General features: G+C 38.1%; 1 protein-coding gene across 1 annotated transcript in view; it reads right to left on the reverse strand.

Annotated features, from left to right (window-relative positions):
* Nucleotides 1-27,913, reverse strand: part of znrf3 (zinc and ring finger 3) — a 65,927-nt gene that overhangs the window by 4,956 nt on the left and 33,058 nt on the right. Inside the window, exons 2-6 of the mRNA XM_056747060.1 lie at nt 20,641-20,763; nt 3,700-3,774; nt 954-1,085; nt 520-627; nt 200-367 (exon numbers count right to left, since the gene is read on the reverse strand). Coding sequence (XP_056603038.1) covers nt 200-367; nt 520-627; nt 954-1,085; nt 3,700-3,774; nt 20,641-20,763 — 606 coding nt within the window. The remainder of the gene's footprint in view (nt 1-199; nt 368-519; nt 628-953; nt 1,086-3,699; nt 3,775-20,640; nt 20,764-27,913) is intronic.

A 27,913-nucleotide genomic window follows, 5' to 3' on the forward strand; every position in this document is an offset into this window, starting at 1 on the left:
CTTTTAGGTATGGTTTGTCTGTTATTTAGTTTTGGAATAGACTGAAGAGAAGCCAAGCAAATATTAGGTTAAACATCCTTTATAGAATAGTTAGAACCAGTTAACGTCTGGGTAAAGATAACTTTTTGCGAAACGAAAAGTACTTTTCTGAAATCAGAAAATGTAACCTCAAGCTTTGGCATTTTCTAAAAATGATTACCTCGCCGTCTATATATTTCTCAAGGCAGATGGCGCAGTCTGAGGTGGAACTACTGCTCAGGGAGTCTGATGCTCCACAGCTGGTCTCACGCTGACCTTTAACCTTAGCCTTGAACTTGCGTGTTTCCATCTTCTCCAGAGCCTGGATGGCCATGCGGTTCATGGAACTCTGAAGTGGAGAAACGATTCATGGATGGAAAATGGATAGAGGAAAAAAACAAGTCAGGAAAGCATGTGATAAATTACGTTCCTCGAATTGCGAATCTACACTTGTTGATAAAGCAATATATGCGTCAGTGTTTTTGAGATGTATGGCCTCACCTGACTGCGTCTTTGCTTGAGTTTTATCTTGATGAGAAGAATGAGGCAGACCAGTGAGACCACCACGAAGAACGCCAAGAAGATTCCCATGTCAAAGTACTCTGTAGGCTAAACAACACACGAGAATGAAAACAGAGGCAAGGTTGAATTTAGAGATCAAGTTTATGCAGTTTATCTATAATCTGACTAGCCAAAGACGCATGTACATTTCCTATCATTATTATGCATTGTATTAAAGCACAGCAAAAGATGACATGCAAAATCTAAAGCTAAACTTTTATCTATGCAGGTTTGAGAGTTAAAATAAAAGTTAATATACAAGGATTGGAGAGCAGCTTTCACTTCAATATAAAAACATTAAGAAATGCTAAACACAATTCAAACATTTGTTTGTGTCTGTTTTAATGCAAGTAAGCCTTTGTTGATAAACTCACCCTCGGCGGCCGATGTTGAATTCTGGCTCGTGCAACTTTCTGCTTGTTGACGATATTCATCAGTTTAACTGCATCAGGTCCTTTGACATAGACCACCGGCCTCTTTAGAGGGTCCTCCGAAATCTGGTTGAGCTGGAGGAATGGACAGACATTAAGACAAAATGCTAATCGTTATGTTTTTATTACCTTAAAAAGAGCTATTTCTATCTACAAACACCGAGTGTCCCCTTGCAAGGAACTTCCCATGTTGTTTCTTCAGTAAAAATGTTCATACTGCTCTACAGAAGTGTTTCAAAAATATGTTATCGGCAATGAAGCGAAAACGTGACAACAACTAAGTTCTGTGAGAGCCACCGTAGTGCTGCGAAAGGGAGGAGTGAAGTGAGGTGTTAGTTGCATTTCGCAACCTCACTGCTAGATACCGCTAAATGTCATACACTGGCCCTTTAATCACATTAAACTGAATAGCAGGGCAGTCGACAAGCATGCAGAAAAACACATGCAACTAATGAAATTAATAACCTTTCAAATCATTAGTCACTCCGCCAGATCAACGTGGACCCGGTTGCTAGGGAAAATGTCTCCACGACAACATACACCCATGTGAAAGAGGAACCTATAGAGTCCAGACATGGAAACTGCGGTCGGATTTTTTCTGTATTGAGGGGGAAAGTAGTAGTAAACCAATTGCATGTTACGAATGTGGATGCTGGATTTAGACCCGTAGCTCCTCAGACTGCAGCTTCACTCTGTAATTTAAAAAACCTGAGGGAAATACCAGGGATATTCAAGCCTCTATTTCTCCCTCTGTCGTCATGTCTCCCATGTGAAATATGGGAAGCTGAAAGATAGTCATCCCAGTCTTATTTCCCCCCTCTTATTTCTCGGGTCTATTGGGTTTTTATTCACCAATGCCTACATTTTCAGCTGGGTATTGCGTTTTTTTTCACATCAAAGTAATACGGACGTGTCATGATTTTGCAAGCCTTAATACAGAGAATGTTTTTTCAAATTGCAACTAATGAAAACACATTTTCAAATTGCTCATTTGCAATACATGGTTTTGATGTTTAAAATGTAAAAGGTCAAATAAACATTTGTCAATCTTTCATCCACAAGGCAAAAATAGAGCTTTCTTTCAAACGTAATAGCACAGAAACTACGCACAGTGAGGTGTAATCTTTCGCAAAAAGATAATAAAAATGACAAATTATATACAGACAGAACTAGGTTAAGATCTAAGGTAAGGAACAAGGGTAATATGAAAGCAAAAGCCTTTCGCATTGACGCTCTGCCCCGCGATTACCAAACTCTCCTCGTCCTCCCCAAAAGCCTGGAGGCTTTAAACTGTAATCTGTGCGGCAGAATGAGTCTGGACAGAGGCGCAGGCTCTGGAATGCGCAGCGACGACTCCTTTCATGTGGTCGTACAGAAGCTCTTTTATCTCCTCTGTACAACGTTTATAACTGAACGAGCGAAAGGAAAAAGAGCAGCAAGTCTGGGCCTGGCGAGCACGAGAAAAATACCACAGTATTCAGGGAGGGGAGCGGAAAAAAAAGACCCTAGCTATCTCAAAAAGGAAAGACAAAGGAAAAGACTTCCACAGACCACTCTTATCCAGAGACGGTGGTGAGAATAGACGCTGCGATGTGGTGGCAAATTAAGTAAATGAGAATAAAATGCATGATTGAGACTTTAATTAAAAGATTTGTGAATAAGATTTGCGTTTCTCAGGTAAATAAAAGTAAACTGAAAAGTTATAAAAGTTGTAAGACACTCCATCATAAATATACATCAGACAACATGTATAACATAGAACAAACATCATTTAATTTATGCATTTGGCATACTGTTTTAGCCAAAGTAGAGGTGCACCGATTGACCGGTCAGTAGCCAGTATCGGCCGGTTTTCTAATGATCGGCTATGTACTACGTGCTAACTGTGATGCTAAACTCTGACACATGCTAAACTTATGTTGAAGTTGTTCACTATGTGTAAAACAAATGTAAATTCCATTCAACCCGATTAATTGTCTTACTTTAAAACTATGGTAATTTCTCTGAGGTAAAATGACATTCAACACGACTTGAAAAAAATCCAAACTATAAAAAATGAATAAATCAACCAATATTTGTGATGTATATCTGATTGGGTTCTTTACTAACACAAAAAAGGGCAAATACATATACATATTTAGAGTAGAATTCACTCATAAGATTTTTTACTTTTTATTTAAGTGGCAGCTAAAATCAACCCACTTCTTTTAGTACAATAGACCAAAGATAAAGACAAGTTATTTTATATTTCAGAAAAAATAAATAAAGCAATGATAGTTTCATAAACAGAAACAGACAAGAATAAAGTTGAAGCATTTTATTGTTATCTTAGACTTTTGTGAGTACAAAAATGAAAAAGGTTGATTAAGTGATTAAGTTTAGTTATATTTTTACTTATTTTCAGTCACAGAGTTCATCAATTTAAGAGTTATTTGGGCAAGAGAAGATTCTGTAATTTAATGCAGGTTGTAGAACTGTATTTAGGGAAATTGTAATGTTCAATAATTTATGTAATGATAATAAATAAGTTTTTTATATACTGTCAATTATAGATTGTGGATATCGGCGGAATCGGCAGGTTTCACTTACAATAAAATCAGAAACCGGCAATGAAAAAAAATTGCTATCGGTGCATCTCTAATCCAAAGTGCTGTCAATAACTTCTGTTATAAATAATTCAATCACTCACCTGATCAATGGCATCTGGATTCTCTGAGACATCAAAGATGACAGCTGTGGCACCTCTCTGAACAGCTCTCTTGGCCTGCAAACAACAAACAGGACAAACTAATTTAGCAACTCTTCGAAGGTTCAAATGGCAGCGGTTTTGGGAAAAGACAACAAATCAGATAACAAGAAACCATGAGTCCGCATACCCGAGACGTGGACCGATCAGCAGGGAGCGACATTATGTTCCACATCAAAGCATTTCTTAAATGAAAAGATCCATATTTATATGAAAGCAGCCTGTTTTTAAAGACAGCCCGCTCCTTCCTTGAGGCCCAAGTAAATATTTCCAGTCCACACATCCTATTTCAGAACTCACAGTCTTTCTCCCAACCAACAGAGGTCGCTCTATGACTTTAGCTGAACTGCTGCATGTTTCAGAGAAACAACTGTTAATATACTTTGTGATGGTTCAAGAGGTAGTCTGTACAGTTCAAAGCTATGATCACATTTCCTCATGCTGAAATCACCGGTCTGATGTTTGTCGTTTTGTTTACTTGTTTAATAAATGGTCGACATAATGAAAGTCAGAATCACATTTTGTTTACAATGCGATGGCTGAGTACGTTCCAACACCGCTCAAGCACAAGAGAAAAGAACAGACCAACAGTAACAAGGAACATAAAAAGATCAAAGCCACAACGCCCTGTTCTATAACTGTTATCAGAGTAGCAAAGGGATGGCACCGCTCCAAGCACAAAGCATTCTGGGTAATGAGATACAAGGCTCCCCACAAACTGCCTGTGTGCTAATGCCTGACAGTGACTGTACAAAAAATAATGCACTTACACACTTTTAATGTATTAAGATGATCGAGCTCAGAATTTAAGTTGAATTTACTATAGTTTAATCTTGCTTGGAAATAAATAGAAAACAAGATTATTTCAGTGTTTCCATTTATTGTCATGTCGAACCAAAAAATTTTATCATAACTCATACTATATTAAACATAGAATAAAAGCACCTGGTAAATAAATCAATTTAAAAAATACCAAAGCTCAAACTGAGGAAAATTTAAAAAAAAATGTAAACCCACACTCTGCTTCCTTTTTCATATATTGATGTCAGAAAAAAAGTTGGTTACAATAAAGCACCAAGGGAAGCAATCACAGGTCTAATAGTTGTGATATCATACCTTTGGATTTCAACATGCAGGGAGAATTGCAACGCATCGCAGCAATAGAGCAACATCTGTTTCTGCAAGGACTATTCCGAACATACTGCGTATTCTCGTAAGTCACATTGTTTTCACCCATTAGATCATCAGCCCACATCTGTCCAAATGTTCAAAGCATTTCAGAGACACAATGAGGTTCATGTGCGTTCATTCAAACTCGGTCATTTCCACCTCTGACAGTTCATTACAATCCCACAAGAAAAGCTCATTTCACTGGCGCTGTTGTGGCCTAACAGATTTGTCCCACATGGTATCTCACACACTTTCTCCAACATTCCTCTACTGTGTTTTCATTATTCAAAATAAAGCGAAATACAATATATAAAAAATATGAAATGAAATCTTGTCTTCTGCAGAACTGCAGAACCTTTACATCAAACACAAAAATTAAGGGAACATAAACTTAAAAGACATGGGAAGTGTCTTTTTAAAAGTGACGCAATGCTCCAATTTCTTTTGGCAATATTTTATTATGCCAGGAGATATGGTGTTTATTATTCATGAGACCTGAAATTTTATTTTTAAAGCAAATACGCTCATGAATAAACTGGAATGAGGAGAAAATCAAAGAATCCAAAATAACTCATTACACGCTGGATGAGGAAATACTTCGAAAGATGAACACCAAAGGGAAGATAATAACTGTTTATGACTTGTCAACTTTTAGATTCACGCTACCATTTAGCTGATTGACTGATCCAAAGGAATGCGGAAACAGTCCACCTTGTTTGCTCCAGATCGATGTGCCTGAACACTTCAGCTGTGTTTCGCCTCTTTTGAAGATGGCAATTTTAGTTAATTATTAATAGCACTTGATAAAAGAGCTTTAGGGGAAAATAAGGGGTTGGGCTATCTGAAAGAAAGGGGGGGGTGAGCGAGAGCAACAAAGCGAGAGAGAGCACAAGTGTGGAATAGAAGAGGCATTCAATCTCTGAACAAGCTTTGCAATGTAAAAAAAAAAAGACCACCAAGTAACCCCCCACATCTTCAGGTGTCCCACCTCCCCCACAGACCCCGCCCACTAGCCAAACACGTCAACGCCCCTCCCTGCACCACCCATGTTGATGCGTGGAAGAAAAAAATATATATATATTGAAGCACCTTTACAGATAAAAAATACATAAATGTGACTCAACATATGTATTTTCAAGTTGAATTTACAACTTGAGTCTTTTGATCATCTTAAGCTGGACTATAAGTCCGTTCGTAGCGCCTAAAAGCAATTATCTCTATCATCAGATTTTCTCCACTTTCTTGTTGGTGTCTCATTCTGGCTACTTTCTATATTTCAGCAATCCTAAACACCATCGCTCACTCTCCTCACTGCTATAATTAAAGTAATTAAGTGCTCAGAAAGCGAAGCTCTTCCATCACGCTGTAATTTCAGGCTGCCTTCTGGCCTTTGGGTTTCCTCAAAGATAAAGGCATACTTTCCTCATTTAGAGTTTACTTGCATGTGGTGACATTTTTTTTAATCATCCTTCATTTTCTCAGAATGTGCCAAGACATTCAAGATTCTTGAAGAGAAATGGAAACGGCAAAGAAAAGAAAATAAGCATCTAAATCTGTGAAGCAGAAAACCGGGTCTGCTCAGTTTTCTTGCAGTCTGTGAAGATATGTATGCCTACAAGGCTACAACACTAAAATAAACAGTTCACTCAGCAAAGTAAAGGAACAGTTCACTCAGAAAAGAACGTTCTGTATTCATTTACTCATAATTCAATAAGTTTAATGTCCATAAACTTCTTTATTCTGCATGAACACAGACAAAGATATTTGGAAGAATGCTTGAAACCAAAAAGTTATTGGCCACCAGCATTGACTACCATAGTAGGAAAATTGCTTTATAAAATGTCTTTGTTCAGTTGAACAAAAAAGAAGATATTTGAAGAGTATAGGACAGCAAACAGTTCTGGTGCACTTTTGATCACCATTGTAATTTTTCCTACTACTAGCACAACTAGCTAGTGCTATACTTTGCACTAGTTAAATTTACAACAAATAACTTATATATTTAACAATGGTGCTGCACAGCAAAATCGCCAGTGTTAAAAAAGGTCAAATTAACTCTCACAGTGTATATATAATCCACATTTAGGAAGTGTGGATTATATATACAGTGAGTTACACTTTGTGCGGATGTAAATCATGTCTGTTAGAAGCTGTTTGAATGACTCTCACAGAACATATTGGCAACAAGCTGGAACCCTCACCCCTGCACACGTACACGCAGAGCTTTCAAGGGCTTTACTCTTACCGTTTAATATTTGTCTTTTCGACAAAAGAGTCTTTTAAGGCCACAGCGGCAGCGTTTTACAGCAACCGTGAGGACGTGTTAAAATGAAAGACCATTTTTACGAGTGAATTTTTTTTAATGAAGCTTGTAAAAGTCATGTTTTGCACAAATAACAGCATACACCTAGTTCTAAACTAAATTTTCCTCAGCAACACTGCCTGCAAATACACATAATGTAGAGTAAATAAATATAAAACAAGCTCTCTTTTTCTGTGTTAATGCTTTATGTTAAAGATTTTTGCTTTGGAAAGCAGTCTTCAGGGAACCATACAATGCAAGGAAGCAAAACTTCAACAAAAACAATGCATTCAACATCTTTGAAGTCAATTCGCAATTGCCATTTAATCTTCCTATTGGCAGACAGAAAGAGAATAGAGTGAGTAATGATCTTTTTTTGTGTGCTGTATAACTTGTATGAATGCAAAAGGTAAGTTTAAGTTCTGGGTGGTTCAATGAGCTTTGTTTGACAAAGGGCTAACTTCTAAAAAAGGAAATGTCTCTTTAAAGGAGAAAGTCATGGACAGCACACCCCAAAATATTTTCTTTTTGGATCCATTATTATCAGTGAGAAGTCTAATCTAGCTTTTGGTTAAATGTTGAATAACAATCTAAATCCTACTGTCAGGATATAAAAATCCATATATGAGGTAAATACAGTGTCTCTAGACTGTCTCCGTCCCTTTAAATTCACACTAAGGCTAGAAAACTAATCTGTGAGAGTTAAAGGAACAGTTCACAAAAAAAGGAAAAGTCTGTCTCCATTTACCCACCCTCAATTAGTTCCAAATCTGTATCAATTTATTTGTTCTGATGAACACGGAGAAAAAAAATTGAGGGTAAGTAAATGATGACAATTTTATTTTTGGGTGAAATACCATTGAACACGGATAACACACCTCCGACACAGCCTTACAGTAGCAATTTCCTCTTTGCGACTTGAATTGACCTAAAACATGACTTTGGTTTGTACCAACTTCACTGTGGTTATTCAAGTAATTTCTCTGAAGGTGAGAGGGGAACGGTCGTAATTTCACAATGTCCTTGGTCATTTACCGAAACTAGTCTTGATTTTGGCTCGTTTCAGGGACGCAGTGACCTGACAGAGATGGTAGTCTCATTGGAGGCCCCTGTTAAGTAGTGCAGAACTAATACAGGATAATTTGAGGGAAGGCACCAGGAGATGCTGGACAGCACGCCGGCTTCTTGTTTAGACCTGTTCTGAGACCAGTTTTTTTGTTTAAAGCATTGACAGTTTCATGATTGGAGTATAGACAAGGCTACAAGCCTACATAACTTTATAATGACAATGCTTTACAGTCAATACAAGTTTTAGGTTGTTGTTTCCCAAAATAAACTGCTCATAAAGCATGCTTTCCATGTATAAAATCTGTGATCCTGTTGTCCTGTTGCATAACCAGAATTAAAATTTTGTGTCCATACAATGGAAGTCAATGGGGGCCAATGTTGTATGGCTACCAACGTTCTTAAAAATATATTTCATGTTCGACAGAAGAAAGTCAGTCATACATGTTTGTAATGATATGAGAGTAGGTAAATGATCAAAGAATTTTTGAGTTAACTATGCCTTTAAAAGTGCCGTTCCCCGTGAAGCCAGTTTTCAAACTTAGTTAGTCTATAATGTTGCTGTTGGAGCATAAATAATATCTGCAAAATGATCAAGCTCAAAGTTCAATGCCAAGCGAGATATTCTCTTTAACAGAATTCGCTTTTCAAGGACTACAGAGAATGGCTGGAATCAGACTACAACCCTTTACTTCCCGCTTAAATGATGTCACTATTCCGAGTTTTTGAATAACCTCCAGCAAAAGTAATACGCCCAAAAAGGGGCGAGGTCTTCCTTATAGAAGAGGAAGAGCCGCTCGAGTAGTGTTTGGTTATCAGAGATTGTAAACATTTGACTGAGCTGGGCGCTTAATTACTTAAGTGTAATACACTTATTTTCTTTGTGTGAGCATAACTCAAACACTTCTATGAATCGTCCTTTGAAGTCCTGGTTGCAATGTCTCCTAGTCAGTCAATCTACTTGTTTTATTATCCAACTTGGGTCCAATATAAAAAGGCAAAACTAACGCTTCTGCTTAAAGTGTTAACTAATATAAACGATCTGATGGCAATCGGTCGGATGTCATTTCCCTCACCATAGTAGGAGAAAAATTCAATCTCTAACAAAGACTGACGTGTAGACATGCACTAGCAGACCTCTAGGGAACCAACCTCTTTATCAATCAGAGTGTTTTGCAAGGAGGGAATTGTAGAAACCGGAAAACTCCAATTGTTTTGTGAGAAGAGGGACAGGGTTGAACAACAGACTTGAAATATAAAAGCGTTTTTGAAGTAGAAACATGACCATCCATTGTTAAATACGCAAAAAACAATCCGAGCTTCGAAAATGGCCAAAGAATGGCACCTTTAAGGTATACTTTTTTAACAGCATGTCAATAAAACTCACAAACTTTGCACTGCTATGTTCCGCCAACCAGCCAGACCAGCTTCCCGCCACTCAACCCAATATGTGATTAATATATGAGCAATGGTCAATTTCATATAAATAGTGTTGATTTAGAGCAGTGGTTCCCAAATGGGGGTACGCGTACCCCCAGGGGTACTTTGGGGTACTGCAGGGGGTACGTAAGAGAAACTGAAATTTAGGAATAAATGATGAAAATCAATAAGTCAATAAATTATGATAATAGTATTGTTAAATGTTAAATTGTGAAATGAGGACTACACAAATATGCATGAAAAAATTATTCATACATTTAAAACGCAATTCAATTTATAAGAGTTATTTTTTGAGACCCAGACCCGGAATCAGGGGCAGTTTCTGGGTGCGAAATAATGCAAGTTAGGAGAGGTTGGGCTTAAATGTTAAAGAAATGTGGATTTTCCTGAACTGAAAAACACTGATTTACCTTTAACTGTTTTGCCTAATACTTAAGAGATTTACATAGTTGTGTAAAGCTACATACAGAAATGTTTATAAGCAATAAACCTCCTTGGGGGCATCAGATATAATAACTGTCTGACTCTCATTCCACTGTATTTTAATGCAAAATGTTGCGGTCTGGTCAAGGGGTACTTGGTTTGAAAAAAACATAAAAAGGGGTACTTAAGCAAAAAAAGTTTCAGAACCACTGATTTAGACGAACGAGATATTCCTCCACAGTTGCTAGCCACCAGATCCATCAGCGGCATCTCTGTGGGAGCACAGATTGACAGCGAAGAAGATGATGTCATACTTTCAGTGAGAAGGAAAAATTTGTCATTATTTCTTCATCAACAGAATGAATTCAAACTTTGGTTCCCCAACTATGGCGGCAACTTCCTGAGAGGTTGTAAAATTGCCCTTTACTCTATTTATCATTCTCATGACTGCTGGCCCCCTTCCGTTCAGTTCACTCAAGGATCAGTCAAAAAACCCAACCGCTAATTTAAAGCCCATCGGCGTCCCGCTAACTCCAGCCACTCAAACCCTGCGCCTCAGGATGGACAACTGCTAATTAAATTTCCAACTTGTGTTTTTCCTCTCTTCCTGCTCTCATTTTGGGTGCATGTCTTGTTTTTGTACCGGTTTTCCAGCTTTAACCCTACACAGGAAAAGTAAACAATCTTGTCTTCGCTTCCTTCTCTCCACATCATATCTGAGGATTTAACAATTAGTCAGGTTTCAACAGTGTCAAGAGTAAAAATAAAATTTTCGGTGTTCAAAATTGTCAGTGGTAAGCTTTTAAAATGATTTTGAGCTGTCTGGTATGATTTTGTGAGAAATGTCAATAGGACATGTAGACTTCAACTTGCGCAAAAAAAGGAATCTGTAAATGTATCATTGAAACAGAGATGGTGATAGAGATATAGAGGAAAAATTACAGATTGCAGCTTTATGGAGTAAATAGAGTAATTCATATTGAACTTATAAAACAAGAAAGAGCAGGTCTGAAAAGCTCTCATTGATATTTTTCTTTACAATGGTAAATTGAAGCTAATTGCATTTCAGAGGCTAAACAATATTACTAAGGAACGAAGATTCTTTAGACGCAGTCTTCTAAATGGATGCAAAACGCTCCTTCTCAGTACAGTGTTGCATTCAGCACTTTTATCAATGAAGTCATTATTAAGACAAGCTTGCTGTATATTCCCTGTCAAACGATTTAATAAGGGTATCCCAGCACGAGGCAAACAAACACACACACACACACACACACACTCAAGTTTGCTTTAATAAGGTTAAAGCAAGAGATTTTGGCTCTGCTTGCGCTGCCTTAAGACAATCGGACACAAAGGGCCGCTGAGGGTCACACAGAGTTTAAAAATGTGGAGTCCCACAGAGGTCAGCATCTAAACTACCTTCACAATGACCAGAACTGTGTTACAAAACCAGCTAACGTACTTTAACATTTATCTCTGTCTCGTAAATCATTTCCTTATCTTTTTCATCTTTATTGGACACTATTGCAGGAATATCGAAAAATATGTTGAAAATTAAATTACAGCAGAACCCAAACAGACATAATGTTGAAGAGGAATTAAATGAACTGCTCAGACACAGACATCCACACATTAGGGTCAAATGACCATAATTTACCATGAGATTCCAATAAAAATTAGTATAGCTTCAATACTACATCTTTGCATCGTTTGTGAAGTAAATTTTAACAAGATCTATTTCAAATTCTGTTTGTTTCTTGTTTATAGCACACTTTTCCTGTCGGGACTATTGACATTTGGAAAATAGTATGGTTACCAATATAAATATTGAAAAGGTGTACAGTTAGTTATAATTTAGCCAGCCACTAAATATGGACTCAATAAAGCAAGTTTGAACTAGTAAAGCTTATATAGCTATTTAGAAAACGGATTGCTTCGGTCGATCAATCAGAATCATGTTTTAACGAAAGTCAGAGTTAAAGTTGCACTGTGTAACATTTGTCTCTCTATCGGCATCTGGTTGACACATACTATGGCAGATTATTTTACATACTATTCTTTAAATTAGTTGAAGTCAAATGAAGTCAAACTGACATTGCTCGCAAATTGCACGGACAACCTTAATTATAAATCATCATTATTAGCGGTAAGGTAAGGAGACTTTAAAAAAATACTTTTATTTAACATATTTTTAATCAAATAAATATATAAATGTAGCCTATTATTTTAAGATATAATACATTTAATTATAAAATGGGCATGTACTTTGAAATGACAAAAAAAACCACGTAAACCTTAATACTTTAGAATAAGGTCTATTTGTTAACATTTGTAATGCATTCACTAAAATGAAATAACAATAAGCAACATAGTATTCAGCATTTATTAACCTTTTAACGTTAGTTAAAGCCACAATATGGAATATTTGGACCGGTGCACTTTCGAAACCACAACAAAAGGCGAAGCTAAATGACGTTATGTAGGAGAGTGGAATTATGGGACATGTTGTTTTCACCATCAAGAGGCGTATGGAGATTGCCCATCATGTTCGCAGATGAGGTAATGAATTAGCTTGCAAGAAATGTGGAATGTAATGCTACGTTAGCCTGTGACTGATATTAGAATTTGTCAATTTATTTGGTAACGTAATGCTACAGTTTTACTATACAGGTAAATCATACAGTCGACGTTTTTAAAGTAAATTGGAACCAACCCATAGCATTTACAAGTAACGTTATTGGCTACATATTTTTGTGCGACATATACTGCATTTCATAGGGTAACTGCATTCATAACTATTCAAATAATCTGTGCATGAGTATTTCGTGTACAATAAAAAAAATGTGCTTACCTGTCTATTAAAACACTTGTCTCTGTCGAGTCCAAGTTGGTCGCTCTCGACAGTTAGAAACGCCACGCCGATATTAATCCTTGTTTTTTTTCTTAGTTTGTCTGTAAGCCTGCTTGCCTCATTTGGTCAACGTTTACACTTTTTTGAGTTTCCTTTACTCTCCAGAGAGTAATCATGATCAATAATAACAGAACAACAGAGATGCTGCATCCCGGATGCTGTACAACCACTTCCTCATTTGTGTGTCACCGTAGCTTGTACACCCGGAAACTGAAGGTATTGCAGAGCACTATACAAGGGAGACAAGGGACGGGCCATTATTTTAAATGGGAATTTCTCTGGATTTGCACATTCTTGGGAACATTTGGGACAATGTAAGGACACAACTTCAAGAAATATATCACACTGTGCAAGTGATTTTTGGATATTTCATAACAAATTCTTCCAAATTGTGGCTTTAATGCCAATACAATTTCCTCATAAAGCCAAAGTGAAATCATCAGATCATAGCCACTCATGAGGCCTGCCGAACGTGACATGAACGGTGCCTTCATCCCTCTCCAAACTAACGTTCCCTTGAAGTGGCTCGGTGTGTGTGTGTTTGTGTGTGTGTGTGTATGTATGTGTGTATGTGCGTGGAGTATATATTTTGAACTAAGCTTCAAGTGTGTATGTGTCAGCGAGGGAGACATTGTGTGTGCGTCTGTGTCTTTGTAATGGGATCTGCATTTGGTGAGCCGCGTTTCTCCCGGGCAAACAGAACAGCAGGTTTAGACTCGGCCTGTAAGGCCACAACGGCTTTCCAAGACTTGGATTAACCCTTGCAGCGAGATTCACCAGAAGATTTCAGTGACGGAGCAGCACTGATACAAGAAACAAAGCTGAATGAAGGAATCCAAGCAAATATTCTCACACGTTCATTCTGTTTTCCTTCGGCCTCTCATTCATTCATTTCTCTCAAGGCTGTTCTGTACGAGAAAGCAAGAGGGTTAGAGCTTCTCCCATTTCCTGGGCCATTGTTCCTTCTGCTCCAGAGATCTGTAATTCAACCACCCACAATCCCTCCCTGCGCTCACACGTCTCGCACTTTAACAACCGTATCTTTACCTGACACACAAACCGGCGGCTTTGTGCTCCTGAGGCTACCAGGTGTGTTAGCCGGTCTCTGTTTCCTACCTACAGATCTACCCCTTCCGTATAGGGCCGATCACATGTGAGATCTCTTCAACATCTCGAATGTTGCTCCTAGACTTCAGGGAGATTAAGGATGAGCGAGTGGGGACTTGAGGTTCCTGATCAGACTTTTTTTCAAGAGAAAAGAGAATTGTGTCTTATAGTTTATAGTTTACTAATACTAAAACCATTTAAAAATTCTAAACTACATTAAAGCTGTTTCTAAATATTATAAAGTTTCAGCCGTAATAATATTTAACTATTATTAACTCAAATTAAATAAAAACTACAAATAAATAATAATGAAACTGAAAAGGAAATAAAAAATCAACAAACAATACAATGACATAAGCACAACACTGCTAAAATGAACATGAAAATAAAAATATTGAAAATAAAAAAATGTTTCTTTAAATAATTTATAAAATGAATGAAACTGAAAACAAAAGTAAAATAACTGATAGTAAGAATAAAAAATACTATAACCATTTAAACACCCAAAATAAGCCCAGACAGGTGCATAAATAAAGTAAAAAGTGCCATTTTAATTTCATGTTGAATTGATTTAAAGTTTGTGTTAACATATTTTATTTCTGTACAATGCATATTCATTTTGTATTTATAAACACATACACATATTTATGATGTATTTATGCATATATACCAAACAAACAAATAGAAAATATATATATATATTAGTGTATAGTAACTTTTATATATTTCTTAGAGACAGTTCGTAAAAATAGAAAATCTGTAATCATTTACTCACCATCAGATTGTAAAAAACCTGTATAAATTTCTTTGTTCTGCTGCACAAAGGAAGATATTTGGAATAATGTCAGTAACCAAACGGATCTCATACCCCTTTTACTGCCATAGTAGGGAAAATAAATACTATGGGAGTCAATGGGGGGGTGAGATCTGTTTGGTTACTGACATTCTTCCAAATATCTTTGTTATCTTTGTCAACAAAGAATATTTTTTCACAGGTTTGAAACATTGTGCAGGTGAGTAAATGATGACAGAATTTTCATTTTGGTGTGAACTATTCCTTTAAACATATGCATGTGTGTGTTTGTTTGAATAAATACAAAATTAATATACACAGTACACATATATTGTAAAAACACACATTTTTAATCTGGATGAGATTAATCATGATTTATCGTTTAACAGCCCTAAATGAAACAACTCATTTATACAAAAAAATATCATTTTTCAAGCAGCTGAAGATTCCTTCAGGCTCTTTCTCTACATCTGCTTTTTGTGGTGTAGGCCACAAAAATTCTCTTTAAACCCCCCCACCCCCAAGTCCTCAACTTCCTCTCAATTAGCAGGTGTGCTAACACTTCTTCCCTCCATCTCTCTTTCTTAGGCCTCCAAGTCATTCACAGCTGACCCCCTTACACATCCCCTCTTCACACACGCACAGATACCACCCCCTCCAGAGCATAAAAGAGTCTTTAAACTCAGCGATGGAACTTAATCCATGAAAGAAACAACAAAAAAAGCCCGCCAAGCTGTTCAGCCCATCCCAGCGTGGCACAGCGTTCAAAGAGAAACACACACATAGTATTACTGCGTCTGGCAGACACAACATTACACGCTCTGTTCGCATTCTTTCGGTTCAACTCGCTGCGACACCCTAAAGTGACGTGCTTATGAATTTCGCTCGATTTGCTTGGGAAAGGAGACTGAAAACTTCACAGGTGACTTGTGAAGTCATTGATTTTAATTCACTTGTAAATATCACAACAAAATATTTACTGCGCTCTCCCTGGAACTAAACCTTGACACTTATCTTCTATTTAAAGGATTGTTATCCGATTAGATATTTCATTTATGCTTTGCTACTTAAAAAACAAACACAAATTTGATCTGATATTGTTCGGACACTATATAAAAATATTTGTGGGTCTCCCAAACTTCAGCATTCTAACATAGTTCAATCTGAAAAGAAGAAAGTGAACAAAATGTAAATACCGTCCAAGGTACCTTCATGACAAATTTCCTGGCAACTTATCTACAACCTCTCTCTAACTTCCCTCTCTCTCTCTCTCTCTCTCTCTCTCTCTCTCTCGCTCACCCTCTCATACCCCCCTTTCCACAAGCTCTTGTCTTAAGCTCCCTGGGTTTCTTTTCTTCTCTTTTTAAATAGAGAGCCAGGACTGTGAAGTCTAATAATGGTCATTTTGCCTTCCATTGAAGGCTGGGTAATTCTGCCAGGCTTCGGTTCACTTTGAAACACATGACACAGGGAGCTTCCCAGTGGCCATGGCAACTCACTCAGTGGGTTCCAAAGCCATGATTTCATACTTGTGGAGGGACGGAAAACCTGCAGGCCAATGGAAAGAGGCTCCACCCAGTGGGAGAGAACCTTTGACACGAAGCAAAGGAAAACCCAGTGAGATAATATCAGCAAGTTGAGGCATACACAAACATAAAAGAGAAACCCCAGAGCTAGGGCCCCATCAGAGCTAAGAGCTTCAAAAACGCTAACTGCCCCCCATCCAGTGCCTCCTACTTCTGCATGTGTGTTCATAATGAAAACTAAATGTGTTGCTTTCAGTTAAGCCTAGGACTGGGCGATATACCGGTATGTATGTGACTACCGGTATTGTTTTGCGCCATGATATGAATTTTGCTATATCATGCATACTGTCATATATTCGTGAACTCTAATTTTGCATTTATGACATTTTATTCAATTTCTCATCTGTTAACACTAATAATGAAGATATGTCGTGGGTGAACGTTTAATTGTTTGTCCTCTATGTCCAACTTTTTGCTACACAGGCATTAGTAATTAAACAGAGAGCGCCGTAACAGTCCAAGTTAAAGCACAACCCGCCGAACGTTACTCAAACACGCCACAGGAAAAATCAAGTGTGCCCAAGAAACTGCAGCTTGCGTTTGCGAATTCATGAGATTGAACGAGAGATTTGAGTGAAAAAGATAAGCGAATACACAGAAAGTGAGATTGTTGAACAGCACAAGGAGGAATTAGTTAAAAAAAGGGGGACTCCTCTGTCGTATGGAACTGGTTTGGGTTCAAAATCTGCAACATCGACCAACGAACCATACTCTGCAAATTCTGTCGCCGTGTTGTTGCAGCCAAAGGTGGAAACACCAGCAATCTCTTTGAAAACCACTTGAAAACCATGCATGTATGCCAATATGAGACACGCACCCAAATGCGTACAACAGATCGTCCCGAAGGCGGAGGCGGCGCACGCCCAAAGGACGAGGATGGCTCCCATGCAGCAATCAATACAGTCTTCATTTGCTGCCGGTACTCCGTATGACAAGGCGAGTAAAAGATGGAAAGACATAACCAATGCAATAACACATCACATAGCGAAGGACATTGCACCCATTTAAACTGTGGAGAAAGAAGGTTTCAGAAAGTTTATTCAAACTCTGGAGCCAAGATACGAGATCCCCAGCCGTAAATATTTTAGTCAAACACGCCTGCCACAGCTCTTCACCAAATGTCAGGAAAGAGTTTACAACGAAATTAATAACATTGAATTTTTCTCCACCACAGTGTTTTATTTTATTTTAAATAATATTTAATTTAATTTCTTCCTCATGTTGAAAGTTTGCACTGTTTGGGAAAAAAAAAATTGCACAATTAAAAGGTAAGGTAAAAGTTACCTTATTTTCCATGTAGCAAAATATTTTCATTTTCTTTATCCCATGTGTTCATTGTGTTTAAATAAAAGTCTTTTAAGGTCCATGTCCCATCTCTTAATTTTTTGTTATACAAGGTTAAAATACATATTTTGCCTATAATTGAACTAAGGTGGGAATCCATATTTTCATCATATCGTAATATCAATATCAATATCGACTGGACAGTGAAAAATACAATTATTTGAATTTGAGCTCATATCGCCCACCCCTATTAAAGCCAGTTAACAAGGAGAATGTACACGTCAACCCAAAATATTTTTGTAACGATGAACAGTAATTTTACAACATTCTTTCTGTCTTTTTACATATTATCTCTGGTTTTGCAGTCAAATTAAAGCTCAATAATCAACTTCACACAAAGCACATGATACAGCTCTTGTCTTCAGAGGTCTATAAAGAGTTATCCTCTTCTTATTACCTTAGAATGAGCTATTTCTATCTACATACACCACGTGTCCCTTTGCATGGAATTCTTCATGTTTCTACAGTAGCCTTAAATGGACAAACTGCTCTACAGAGAGTGTTTTGTAAATATGTTATGTCCTCTGGCAAAGCAGCGAAAAAGTGATGACATCTCAGTTTTGTGAGAGCCACCATATTGCTTCAAAAGGGAGGGTTTGCGTGAGCTGTTGGTTGCAATTCGCAACCTCGCCACTAAAATCACCACATTGTTCCTTTAAACACTTTCTCTCAAACACAACTCATTTCTAACTGCAATCTAAGGACTAGACCTGGTCGGAAAGGTTTCCTAACCAAACGGACTGTGGTGTTTGATACACTTGTACCATGGCAATACCAGCCCTTTGATATTCCATACCAGTGATCTTTTACTAAAATATTTTCGCAGTTCTACCAAGAACACATTATTACCTCAGTATGATCTCCACGTATTTGTCTATTATTGAACAAGCCAGACAGGTTTAGAGTAAAGGTACTTTTTAAGACCATAGACAAATGCACAGAGCAGTGTGGACTGATGCAATGAGAGGACTCAGTATGGTGTAAGATGAAAGAACAGAACCCCTCTGCCGGTTACGCATGTGTCAGAACAGAGCACTGTTTGAAAGAGAGGATATCATGCTGGCAGGAAGACAAAAAGGACAGAAAGAGAGAGCAACAAACAGATCAAGACCTCAATAGAGAAGGGCCCTGCTGGGAAAGAATGAAGTAAATTCACCAAAGAAACCTTCTTGCAAAAAGAGACCAGTCAGTTTGTTTGCACTAAAGATATTTTGTGATTTATAGGTGCACCAAGTAATTTTTGTTCCTGTTTTGCCAACCAATAAACCAGTGTCTTGAATGAATAATACATGCTGCAACCAAAACCATCCAAATAATAGAGGGTTTTCTAAAGTAAAGAAATGTGGTCATGTGATCAACATGCCACCCGCCATAGGCGTTTCTTTATGACAGCACAGCCTAGCACCTCAAAAAGCTCAGAGTGGTTCTGTTCTGCTACCCTCAGTAGCTTCCAAAATCTGATTGAGACTGATGTAGGTGAGAAAGAATGGTGTGCCACCAAATAAAAAGAACAAGTAGGAATGAAAGAGAAAGGAAGCAGGAGAGGTGGGAGGTGAGCAGAACGATGGCTCTCGGTGGACAGAGACAGGAAATGGAGGAAGAAACTGTGTACATACATGTGTCAGCGGGGCAGCTCCGTCAAGACCTTATACAAATCAGAGAATCAGGGGTGGCACATCAGGGGAAGGGGTGGCACAAGCAGGGGGGACAGTGGTGCCGAGGACTGAATGAGAACCCCAGCTGAGCGGCAGTTTATATCGGAGCCCCCATTACGACAGCGGACCCTCTAATTATAGCACCGGCACAAAAGATGCAGAGGATGTTTTTCTATCCCATTATAATGAAGGGAAAAAGATGGAATGTGTTTGTCCCTGATCACCTAACTCGAACTTTCCGTAAAAAACATTCAACGGAATTACGCTTAATTGTGTTTGTGTTATTCGAAGTTGAAACTTCAAGTAAGTTCAAACTTCAACACAGGATTTTATTTCACATTTTCCTTTGCAAATGCTTTCGCAACAAGCCATCATAAAAAAGTATGTTGTTATAGTGATATTGGTAGGTAGCAGTGAAACAACAGATTACAAATCAAGTTTCCAATACAGAATATAGAACCAATGTGCAAGCAAAACATGTACAAAAATCGAAACACCGTATATATTTGTTATTTACTTAAACACTCTACATTTAAAGCATTCTACAGTTCTTTACACTGTAAATTAAATTCGTGACAACCAAAAAGTGAATTTGTTTTTCTCTCATCGATCCTAGTCTTGCATTGTATATTAAAAATATATTTAGGCTTTGAAAACATGAAGGATGTTCAGAGTAAATGAGGCGAAACCCCATTAATAAAGAACAGACTTGGGTGTCTCAAGAACACAAAAAACCTTCATTTGTGCTGTGGCTACAGAGCCACAAAAAGCACACTGAAAACATTCTTACATCATTTCCTGTTTTAAATAGGGAATTATAACATCACAGCAGTAGTTCTGGGCCATGGGGTCATGCATGATCTCATTCCCACAAAAATCATTCTAAAGGCTTCTGTAAACCCTATGCAATACACCATGTGGATTTATTGCTGTCTGATTCTATCCTTGACCAAACTATCCAACTTCTAATGTAAATAACAATGAACCTGTTATGGCACAAAATAGCTGCAGACAAGGATGAACAGACCTTTGAACAGATTTACTACTGCAGGTAAACATGAAAGCATATCGGTCAACGGTGTCCTTACCTTGCCCAGTACAGTAAGGCAGCTCGGGTCTAATTCGGGTTGTTCCAGTTTGACCACACCAACCCAGCCATATTCGTACAAGTCCTCTTCATCGTTGTTGTTACACAGGCCCAAAGGGTGCATCTGAAAAAAATAAAAAGACAAGATGAGAATGTCTCATTCTAAATTAAATCCTCAATCTATCGGTAAACAGTGCGTGAACGGGGAAATAAATCAACATTATAAACTGTGAAACATTCACCGAAGGACAAAGAGTTGAAGTGGACACCTTTACACAACAGGCAATAACTTATGTTATTGCACAATACCTCTACTTCCTTTTCCTAACTTGCCCTACACTGAAGAGCCAAGACACACCGACAACGCAGAGAAAGGATTAAAAAAAGGGCAAGTACACTAATGCCAAATAGGTGTCCCAAACTGTTGGAACCAAGGACACTTAAATATTGAGTACACTGTCCTGTTTTTGGCATGCTTCCTTATCAGTCCACAGGCTGTAAGTGTGACACCTGTCGCGTTTGATGTGTTGAAAATTGACAACATGGCAGTTATCAAGGAAAATCTCACAGGAGATAAAACCCCTTTGAAAAGAGAGAACTAAGTTAAAGCTTATCGAATGATAACATAACTGTTAAACGAGACCACACAATGTTTGAGCATAGATGTTTATTAGTTTATGGGTACTATTAGCTTTAGTAGACTGATATTTCACAAACATGTCGCTGGATTTAAATCAAAAATTGGCACTGATAAGCATGCACACTAACCAAAAGACAGAAAAAGAGTAAAAGCATAAACAAGCTACACAAAGTTATATAGTACTTTTGTTAATGGTTTGCAACCAACTGCTGAGAGCATATGGGTAAAATGTTAAGAAAATATGCTCCACATGGACGCAAATTGGATTAACACTGTGAAAAAGCTGATTATCATTTTAACTCTGGCTTCAAAAGCCACATCAGGTCCCGAGAGGCCTTGTATTCTGCATTGCATTTAGTTGCAAAACTGATGTGATGTTTTATCCCATTAGCCTGACAATATAGTTCCTTCATACTGGTTTGCATTGTATTAAAGAGGCTTTGTAGGGTTGTCTCAGAGTGCCTGTCCAACAGTTCTGGATTTAAGACACTGGGCTAAAATTATGCCTTTTTCAAACAGTGAGCACAATGAATCTTTTCAAAAGCCTTGCATATGCATTGTTCTCTTGAGAAAGAGGAATATCTCAGGAAGGCAAAAATATTACACAGCAAAACCAAATAGAAACATTGAAACATATACAACCTTTTCCTTAAAATTTCCCTGACAAATGGCTTAATGCCTAGTTGGACACATCTCTAAATAATTAAAATAATAATATTGATAGATATAAAGTGATGTGCAGGGAGAAATCTCAAAATTGCTTAAAATAAGTGCTTGAAATAAATCAAATGAGTTTTTTTTTTCCCTTTTCACCTCAAAGGGCACCTGACCTCATTGAGTTGGTCAGCGAGAGCGTTTCGCCGTTTCCTATATAAAAAATCTTCCTTTCACACCAAACACAAATATTTAACTTTTAAGGGGCGCAATTCAGTCATGCTTTGATCACCAAGAACCGTTTCGTCCCCTCAGATTATGAAGGGTGACAGTGTTTCTCTAAAAGAGATGCACACACAGCCTTAATAATTTTGTGCTTGATGCATTCAATATGTGGAAAAACAAGTAAGAGGTACTAAGAATTGTGTAATACAAAGCAAACTGTATGTGTGTGTATGAGTATGACTTCAACCAAATCATAATAAAAGGAAGCCAGCTTCAACTCTAAACTTTACACGCTTGGTATCCTTCAATGCATGACACGGCAGTGTTGAGCATGCAGGTACTCAATAACTCTTGACAATCTTGCAGATTGGTGGAGACATGTATTTCTGGAGGGGTTGCAATTCAATCTAAGAGCTACAAGTTAATAGTTTCCTTGGTCTGAAATGCCTGCCATGGGAAAGGAGACCCAGGAGCAGTTTTTGAATGACAAACCTATAATTACACAAGCCAAAATACTTCAATGAGATGATAAATGATTATGTATGTAAAAAATTACAAAGTAGAAAAAGTGTCAAGCCAACAGTACAAGAAAAAATCTGGTTGACCTAAAGTCAGAAGCACTGAAGGACACTAACAGAGCTTGTCTAAAAACAAACCGGCAGAAATGTCCTGAAAACAGAGCACTTATCATTTAAGTCGACCTTAAGTTGTTGGTACACACAGAGCAAGCCTTCATGGACGGTGGCTGCAGTCCAGTAGTACAGAAAACAGAACAGATGAGCCCCAGGCATGGCATTTAGGTCAAGGCCCGTATCAATTTCACCCACAACAATCAAAATGCCCGGCTACCCCGTGGGTATGAACCGCTATCAACCCCTTACTTTGCTTTCAAATGCTGGCATTGAGCAATCCAAGGTCAAGATTTCTCAAAGCTTGTTAACGTCTTTTAATTATCGTTGAATTTAAAGCCATCAAACCTACTTCGCCGCAACTAAAATCTGACACGGAACAAAAGATCATTCGCGCCAACCAGGTCGCAAGTCAAGCTGAGAAAATTGTACTGTGCGCCACAAAAAAGGGGGAATTTGAAAAATCCTTCCTCATGGCGCTGATCTCACCAACCCACCCCCACATAAACTCTCAGTTCTGACCCTGTGCCCGTCACCCGGGCCCACCTCCCCCCGCCACGGGAGTACGGAATAGTTCCTGGAATAACAGACCGTCGTGCCAGGAGAGGTGGGGGTATATTTGATCAAAGCCACAAGTGAGCTACAGAACTCTCACCCCTCCTTACCAGACCTGCGGCCACTTAGAGAAACTCAGCTTGGCTGGAGCTCTCAGGGCAGCTTTTCAAACAAGGCCAAGAGCCTTTCAAACAAGCAAGAGTACCGAGAGCTCTCCAGCCATGGGCCAGGTTGAGCAGTGCTAGCGAACGCCATGTGCACGGGGGGGCTTCGGACAGCTGTTGGCTTCCTATTCTGTTTGTAGTTCATTGGTGGACAGAGATAAATGAAGAGGAAGAGAACCGATAGTGATCAATAAACCAGAGTACTGAAACCAATTAAACATTCAAAAAAATCTTTAATAATCATTCAAGACAACCATCACTACACTAACACAAGTTCATTTTCTCTTTACCCTGACTCTGTTCTCATGCCACCAGCTATTACATATCTCCAACATTTCCTAATCTGTAAAACTGGATAGCCCTGCTGTAATAAAATGCCCACACATACTGGAAAGAGCTTTGCATCAGGTACACATGGCAACCCAGCCAATTTCCTTTTGGCGCTGGTCGCCTGAACTCCCACCTACTATCCAAACAGAGGATGTGCTCGCAGACTCCAACACTATTCTGGTTTGTCTATCAGAAGAGTGTGAAATACTGAAAGGGACAGATGCCTACAGCTTCTCCTCTGTCTGCCCTGGACTATTTATCTTTCTCCTCCTCACAGCCTTTCATCCTCCAGCCATAAAGCTGTCGGACATTTATAATCTCACACTTCGGCTCAATGCGTGTCTGATCTGCAAGTGCAGCAATATCGCAAAACAAATACTCAAAAAGGAGGGAACGTAAAGGGCAGGTACAAAGTAATGTTTTCACCGTGCAGGATATACATTTATGCATTTGCAAAGGATTTTATCCAAATGCTTTCAATCTAAACATCTTTCTATATGTGTTTCCTGGGATCGAACCCATGACCTCTGCATTGGAAGTGCACAATTGAACCTAAAAGGATCTGCATGATATTTCAAATATTAAATCATTTTATCTTGGCGAATGTTAAAACATGTTTTTGTATTATGTTTCTTCAGAGCAATGCTGCATACAAGCATAAAAGATATTTAAGACAACCAACATCATTCATAATTTAACGATGTACAATAAAAATAACTATATAATAGTGAGTATATATAATTATTTAATTATTAAAAAATATTATTAGTTGTATATGTAGATATACTTTTTAACATTATATAATAATTATTAATTATAAACTCATGTAAAACTCATTAAAAAAAAGGTATTTAAAAAATGTTTTTAAAGCAAACCAACACATATTCTGGCTGAACCCACTGGCACATAATAAGCTAGTCAAAATATTTTAATTGTACAAAAAAAGTCTATAACTGAGAGGGGGGAGGAGCTTGCCGGTCTGATTGCTCGTGTCTTCTCCTTTCCCAAGTTCTGGAAATAACTTCAAAGGGGATTGCAGCCTTGAAGAGAGCACAGATAGAGTTACAGTGTGGCAGCTGGAGAAGCATTGCAGGTGGGGCCTGCTCTGACGGTGTAATATTATCTTATAAAGGGAGACTGGGAGCTTTTCAAAGCAGGCGACTTCCTCTCCTTTGTGGTGTAGACAAAAACGATGGAACGACAGTTGCAAAAGTCACCTTTGGCCAACAAAAGCCTCAACAACTCCTGCTTAGAAACCCAAGAAATAAAGCGCATACCGTGAAGGTGGTGACATCATATGGCGCCAACCAAAAGCATCTTATGTCAGCATCGCTTGAAGCCTAAGGAACCGGTTGAGCAAACCATTCAACTATGCAATGGTGGCCTTTCATGGACAGTCATTTTAAAGGTGAACACATATAACCACAAGTCTTGGGCCACCCACTGTAGTCGCCCCTAAAACCATCAGCACACTGTTCCCTTGGTGACAACGTAAGCAAACAAACAGTCCAAACAGACCACAGCAACACTTAATATCATGTAAATACTCAAATATGCATCATCAAGGCACCCGGGTGAACAGCTATGACAGAAGTGACTAGAGAGTCTATTATAAAACTGTGAGAAGAGATTGAAACTTAATTGTGTGAAGAACTTCCATCACTCTCTCAAGTCAAGCACACAAAATACAACATCACAACTGCAAGGAAGCATGACAAGTAAAGGTGATTCTAGTGTTCCACAAGCAAAAGTGAAAATGCTATTTTGGCAAATGCCTTGGACTTCACAAGGTCTTAAATGAAAGAAATGTTGAAATTTCATGAATAAAAGGTAAACAGTGACAAACTGTTGAAAATATTTAAAATATGCATTTTCTTTTTTCTTCATTAATTATGTTTCCATGTCATTGGAGCTTGCTGCAAAAAGTGCATGTTATCTTTAATAAGAACTGGATTGCCACTAAACCAATCACTTAAAGTGTCACAACAGAAGCATCGTGACATCAACATGCACACCCCACACTCCAACCTCAAGGCCAAAACATCTAGCATACATGCAGGGTTAACCGGACATGATTTATGACCAAGGCGAGCAAAAGTGCACGCCAGAATACCAGCAGAACTGCTCTTGAAGTTCAGAAGGCGGGTAAATCTGTGCCCGGGAGGATTGTAGTCATCAACACCTAACTTTACTGTTCCCTTTGAAGTACCTCCCCAGCTTTGAAGGTCTCGGCAAAGAGGAATGCCTGCACAGTGCTCTTGGAAAGCCCCCAGAGTTGTGGAATGTGAAGCAAGCCGCTGCCCAGTCATCTGGAATGCGATTAGAGTGCTGGAACAGACCGGAGCTCCTGCGCCAAGGAATGGCTGCCACCACCAATGGGAAAGCGCAGGAATATGACTTGCGCAAAAATATTTCATAGAGAAAAGTCAGATTATTGCTGTGAAAGAGATGGATAGACGAACAGCAAAGAATAGGAGCGAGCATATTTTCAAAGATAATTTTTAAGACTTTGATACTGTAATAAACACACATTAAATGCAAAATAGAGCCTGGGGTTTTGTGCAGAAGGCGGACGATTAAAAACAAATATGAAAATGAAGAGGAAATGTTCATCCAAAATAAACTAAGAAATTGCATTTGCTTGGCTTCGTCCATTGACTATCTAGCCACTTCATCTTAGAAATATGAACCATGGTTTTATTATAGTGAAGTCATGTTTCTTTTAGCAAATTGGTTCTCATTTGTATTATCTTAGGTTTACTACAAATACTATATTTATTGCAGTAAGACCAGGTTTTACTACTAACGAAAACCAAAATCTTTTGTTACTACTAGAGATGCAGCTATATTTCTCCACAGATGCCGATAGCAGATTATTAAAAGTGATATCCTCTGATACCCGATAGTATGGTGGTTACTGTTACATGAATTAACAAAATTTTGAAGATTAAATGAATATTTCTGAATGTTATTTATTTATATAATGACTATCAATATTGAACATCAAACTGGTGATGTTTCTTAACATTTTCTATATACTGAAATAACTCCGTTACATTTTTTTTAACTTAGTGCTATGTGCAAAAAAAGTTAAAATACAGCCCTGTAAATATAGGTAAATATCCATAAGCAACATACAAATTATAATTTTTCCAATTTGATTTGGCTCAAGTATATGCTAAGAACACACAAATGAAAATGTAATTATGGTAAAAACATGAGGAGTGGAGTTGATTCTGATAACAGAATTGAATCCAATCATATTTCCATTAATTTGAATGTGCATAACGTTTTTAGTGTTTCACCATCATCAAGTGTTCATGGAGAAAAAAAAAATAAAAAAATGGTTGTGCACTGTATATATAGGCTAAACAGATCTATTTATATACACATTCTCTCTCACACATACTAGACATTGACCTTAACGTCTTACCACTCAACCAAGTGCTTGCCTATTGGCTCGGCTCTTAAAAGAGGGAAAGTAAAGCTAGAGATGACTGTGTTGATCCCAGGAGCTCTCTCTTTAAAGGTCAACATTATATAGACCATCTCTTTACTGGCATGCAATGTCCTTCTGCAAAGCTTCCCACAACAGAGACAACCTGATGTGAACAGGGGATGTGATGCATTGACCACCGCAAAATGCATCACAAGAACAACAAACAACAGTGCCTTAAGTACAGTAGAGACACATTGTCTCAGGGGATGGATTTTTTTTGTCTTAGCATTGAAGAGGACCGTTTATATAATTCATTTTACTTGTATAATGACAAATAAATAAATTGAAATTCCGTTCCTTCGCATTTGTGACTGCAGCAATGCACGTTCGCTGAAAAAACGATGAGCTCTGACTCACGTTTTCAACCTGTTTTCAAAGAAAGCAAAAACACAGCTCTCGAGAGAGAGAAACCAGTCAAAATATCCACCCATTCCCTGACAACTTCACACATGCATTACTCGACCGCAAGCATCACCCTCCACCCCTCTAAACACACACAACGTTTGGCTTGGCCGCAATGCGACCGACTGAGGTAATTCGGCACGCCATCAACCGGAGGATTGCAACGAGCTGCTCCT

This window comes from Triplophysa dalaica, chromosome 4, assembly GCF_015846415.1.
Source record: "Triplophysa dalaica isolate WHDGS20190420 chromosome 4, ASM1584641v1, whole genome shotgun sequence".
NCBI lineage: Eukaryota > Metazoa > Chordata > Actinopteri > Cypriniformes > Nemacheilidae > Triplophysa > Triplophysa dalaica.